General features: G+C 45.4%; 1 protein-coding gene across 1 annotated transcript; it reads right to left on the bottom strand.

Annotated features, from left to right (window-relative positions):
• Positions 1-2,831: 2,831 nt before the first annotated feature.
• On the bottom strand, positions 2,832-4,851 carry hoatz (HOATZ cilia and flagella associated protein). The gene has a single exon (XM_086154484.1). It carries the CDS (start codon positions 4,800-4,802, stop codon positions 4,350-4,352), a length of 453 nt encoding a protein of 150 aa, XP_086010610.1. The 5' UTR covers positions 4,803-4,851; the 3' UTR covers positions 2,832-4,349.
• Positions 4,852-5,106: the final 255 nt, after the last annotated feature.

Raw genomic sequence — 5,106 nt, 5'->3', positions numbered from 1 at the left:
CTTCTCGACCTGTGCATATCTCTCCTCCCTAGGCGTGAGAGACCGTGATAGAAATGCTACCGGTCTTCACCCTCCGAAGCACCGTGCCTAAGCCGTAAGACGAAACATCTGCTTTTACTCTGCACTCTTTGTTCGAATCATATATGGCCAGTGCTGGTGGGGATGTCAGTGCATCTTTCAGGTCCTGGAACACACTGGCTTGGTCAGCACCCCAAAACCAGGAGTCCCTCTTTGACAGGAGGTCACGCAAGGGCTTGTCTCTCTCAGCCAGCAGTGGGATGAACTTCCCCAGCTGGTTCACCATGCCGAGAAAGCTTCTTAGCTCACTCACACTCGTGGGCTCTTTCATCCCCTTCACCGCCTCAGTCTTGTTCGGGTCCGGGACGATGCCGCCAGCAGAGATTACGTGACCCAGGGAGGTTACTTCCTTCCTCGATATTTCTGAGCGATCAGCGTGATCCCTGCCTTTTCAATCCTCTTCGGCACAGTATGGAGACAAGTACCATGCTCCTCTTGAGTGGACCCCATGCCAGCATGTCATTAATGTGGCAAACAATGCCCTCGAGTCCTTCCGTGACCTCAGTCACCATCCTGTTCTAGAAGTCCTCAGGAGCAGAGTTGATACCGGTATGCAGGTGGTTGACATGTTATCACCCGAGTCTTTCATCGGAGGAATTTTACCAGAACCCCATGTTTATGTAGAGCTTGCTGAATATGGCGGCATCCCTAATACTTCCTCCACTGACCGCAGGGTGTATTTCTCTCAGCCGCTGCATCTCCCGGAGACCCTTGCAGATGTTTGGGTAGCCTAGCTCCACCGTCTGGATTGAGATGGAATCAAGATGCGCGACAAGCTGCATCTTGTGGATTGCCGGCCTCCCAAGTAGCGCAGTAGTGACATACACATCCTCTCTAAACTCCTTTGCACCTCTCCATAGCAACACCCGGACAACACCTGTAACATTCAGTGAATTTATTTGACTTTCAGAGAGCAGGTAGAACCTTTTCCCCTGTAGACCTCCCTGGATATAGAGTGGGTTACCATTGTGACAACAGTGCCGGTGTCCATATTGAACCAAAATTGTCCATGTCAACCATCCATGGGTCATCCACTTCTGCTTATAGGCTACCAAGGAATCGCTCATCATCAACTCTACGTGTCGCTGAGCCCTCTCGCCACAGGAACAGCATTTCAGCTCATTCGCAGGTCATTCTTGTTGTGGGTGGGATGGAGAGCCGCCACATTTGTAGCACTGAGCCCCCTTTCATCTGCTGCACAACCCGTGCCTCAGCCTGGCTGTGCTGCATACCGAACCTCGTTTTTAAACACTCGCTCCACGGCTACAGGATCACTTGCCTCCTCGGCGACGTCCCCTCGCACAGTGGCCCGTTGCCATTTAACCTCCTGGCTTTTTTTTTGGCCGTAATTGTCACGCTCTCCGGCGTCAGATCGGGATCCAGCTGCATTCGCTCTGACGGCTTGGCATCCTGCGGCCCGGTGACAAGCCTGTCGCGAATAAGCTCATCGTGTAAATGTCTGTAATTGAGACTTATAGAGACGTTAAGAAAGAGTTTCGCCCTCTCGCCTGCTCATAGACGTAGACCACATTCTTTTTAATGACAAAGAAGCTTTTCCAGACGTCCCGCACAAACGAGTCGATCCGTCCGCCCAAATATGGCCCATGCAATATAAAAGGGGGTTCACCTGCGTTTCCTCCGGGTCAAATTACTTAACACTCAAAATCCCTCAAATAACCTTCCTGGCTCGGAAGTCAACCGGCTCTGGCGGTTGGATGTTAAACGTAGCACTCCGTCCTGCCGTTATTCCCCGTTGTTCCACGCGTGGAAACTGTTCTTCCTGGTTTCGATCGGACATTCCTTGCCGTCACGCTTTGCTGTTACTTTGTTATCCAAAGTAGAACTTGAGTCCAGCTGTCTTTTAATAATGCATAACTTTAACAGAACAATCCTACACACACCAACGCAACACCAACTCTGACGTCATTTTTTTCCTGCCACCCCTTGCTTCCAGTATAGGACCTGTTGATATAACACTAACAGCACAATGGCTTTTTACAAATTAAGGTGTATTAAACTGGTAGATACATTTGAAATGGCTGAAAACAATCATTCAACCATGAAATTCGTTTATAGGTCCCCCATTTTTTCCAAGCGCTGTTTAACTTGTATGTGTTCCTATTTGGGGATCCAGTAAAAGGATTTTTTCTTTGTATTACTACTATTATGTGTTACCAGTCAGAAGGGAGGACTTTGCAACTCATAACAACCAATTGGAAAGAGTGTCTACAAATCATCTTTGTATTGTTTACTAATGACTAAAATGCATCCTTGAGTTTTATCTGAGTTTTCTGTGTCCTGACACCCGGTTAAATCTTGAAGTTTAAGGTTTCTAAGCTCTGGCCAAAGTAATGAGATTACTTACCGACACAAATCTCACAGCTGTTTGTGTGACAGAGGGAAATGTCACTTTGTTAATCATTTTTTTTTTATTTTGTGATATTTACAAATCCCATAGCCAAACACAGAAACACAGACACATGCACTAACACGCAATTTCAGAGTTTTTTTTTTTTTTTTTACATTTTTTTGTTTTTAAATCTAAAAATCCACACACAAACACAATTCTTTTCTGGTTTCACTATTCTCCAGAGTAGTGTGAGCACCCCATCAAGAGTCAAAGAGGATTTTTAGGAAAAGTTTTAACACACTTGCTGTGTAGATCGTTGCCATTTTCTTCAAACGATCGAGCAGCGAAAAACACGAATTTATTGGTCAATTAACAAAAACAAACTTGTGTTTTGCCCTGAGGCCTCAAGCCGTCGTGAACTGACGGTACACACAAACACACACTGGTGTTGGGCAAGAACCAAATAGATTTTGTGTTTTCTGCCATCTTATGGCAGAGTCTCTTCATTGCATTGAACTCTTGCAGAAACAGAACATTTTATATCCAAGTGCTGTTTCCTCCTGCTATGAAAACCTTATAAATCTGCCTCCGTACAGAATATATAGTGGGAAAATTAGCTAACAAGCTAATTTCAAAGACACTGGAACTTCTGGACTCTTCATTATAGAGGGGAGATTGTAGAATAAAATATTCGAGAGAATGATGTAAGCCAGGGGAAAAAAAAAAATCCAGCTGCATTTCCAACAATTTGAAAAACATTTTTACCACTATTTGTTTTATTTCTCCTCAGCATTGAATTCATTTACTATATTTCCAAAAATGACTGCATTTCACGGTAGCACAGCGTTACGTGTTGACAGCGAGACGGTCCCTGGTTTGCTTCTGACAAGGAGTCTTTGTGTGCACGTTCTCCTATGTCCAAGGTTTCCTCCAGGTTCTCTGGTTCCAAAAACTTGCAGTAGCTCATCTGGAGACCCTTAATCGATCGAAAAGCGACCGGTTGTACGTCTTTAAGCCGCTCTGTGATCAACTTGCAGCTGTTCAAGTGTGCACAGAAGCGTGTTCGACAGCTGAGAAAGACTGCTGGATTTGCAGAACAGATAATGAATAGAACAGAAACGATGCATAAAAAGAGGTTAAGAAATTATATTTTAACACAAGAAATTATATTTTAACAAATTGATGTGGTTGTAGATACCTGACTCTCATCCACGAGTCTCCTGATGTACCGTGTGGAGTTTCCAGTATTTAAGTGCTTGAATGAGGTTCATGATATTAATGTTTGAGTCATTTGGAAACAAATCTCGACAAAAAGTTGAGATGTGAATCGGGTTTGGTTGATCTCTTGTTTCCATCCGACTCCCACGTTGGCTTATCGACTCAACCTGCTCAACTTCAGTGGCACTTGTATGCTGAAGACTCAATACCATCTTTAACCCTCTTATTATGTCAAGGGTCAGTTTGACCCATTGGGTCAATGGGTGAAATGGGTCAAATTGACCCTTAACATAATAAGAGGGTTAAGGAGTGAATTTGGATGAGATGAGAAACATCATACCTCTTCACCAAGCACTTACCCGCAAAAAAAACAAAAAAAAAACAATGAAATGAATACATATGGTTCTGAGACGGCTATTCTGACTCCCGACTACTGGAACTTGGGATCTTCGGTGACCAAAATGCATTTTTTGTAAGTCACTTTGGATAAAAGCGTCTGCCAAATACCTGTGATGTAATCTAACCAAAATAATAAGAAATCCATTTATGGAGATGTTACAACAAACATCACAAACACAAAGCAAAGTCTCCTCAAATATGATCCAATTTCCTGTTCACAAGGAAGAAGAGCGACACTTGATTTTGAAACAATAAAATATTGCCATGCACTTTAAAAGTCATCTTCAGCCTGCAGGAGATGTTCTCAGAGAAGCTCCCTGACCATCTCCTTGTCCATCATCAGTTCCAGCGCGTCCTGGCTTTTGCGCGCCTGGTCTCGGTCTTTCTTCGCCTCGGGTTTGACGGCGGCGGACGGCCGCTCCTTCTGGATCCTCTGCTCCCGCTGCCTCCTCAGCAGGGCCAGGATCTCTTTCCTCCGGTCTGCCATGGCCAAGTACCGCTCCCTCTCCTCCTGCCTCTCCCCGATCACGGTCAGGCTCTGCGTTTGTCGACCGGAGGGTTTGAAAGCCGCGGCCGAAACGCCGCTCGGCCGCGACACCGGCAGCCTTTGGCGGATGTCGGCCGAAACCAGGCGGGACTCCTGCGGCGGAAGGAGGGATAAAGAGCTCCACAGCTGCCGGGCGTGGGACATGTCCTCCGGAGAGGAGCCGTCAAACACCGTGAAGAACTGATCAAAATCCTCAGGCAGGTTACTCATGGTCAAGAAAACGACTGGTGTGTATGGTGGTCACCATGGAAACCGTGCTGTGACAACAACTCTTATGGAGTTGTGTTAACTAGTTGTCTTCTCTCTAAGCCCTTGAGTTGTCTTGCGGGTCAAAAATGACCACCTACCATGTTTAGCTGCGGAAAAATCACCTTAACCTAATTTTTTCCAACTTGTTTTTTTTTCCTAAGGAGACTCCATAATTAGAAAAAGTGATACTTCTTTTTTGTTAATGTTTCCATGCCAGCTGTGCACCACTAGGGTGGGATCATCTGAATTGAAACCTTATTAGAGT

Source organism: Fistularia commersonii, chromosome 10 (genome assembly GCF_037954325.1).
Source record: "Fistularia commersonii isolate RoL2024-O1a breed Wild chromosome 10, RoL_Fcom_v1.0, whole genome shotgun sequence".
NCBI classification, from domain to species: domain Eukaryota; kingdom Metazoa; phylum Chordata; class Actinopteri; order Syngnathiformes; family Fistulariidae; genus Fistularia; species Fistularia commersonii.
Note: the sequence above shows the minus strand (reverse complement) of the source record. Positions and strands in the feature narration are given on the sequence as shown.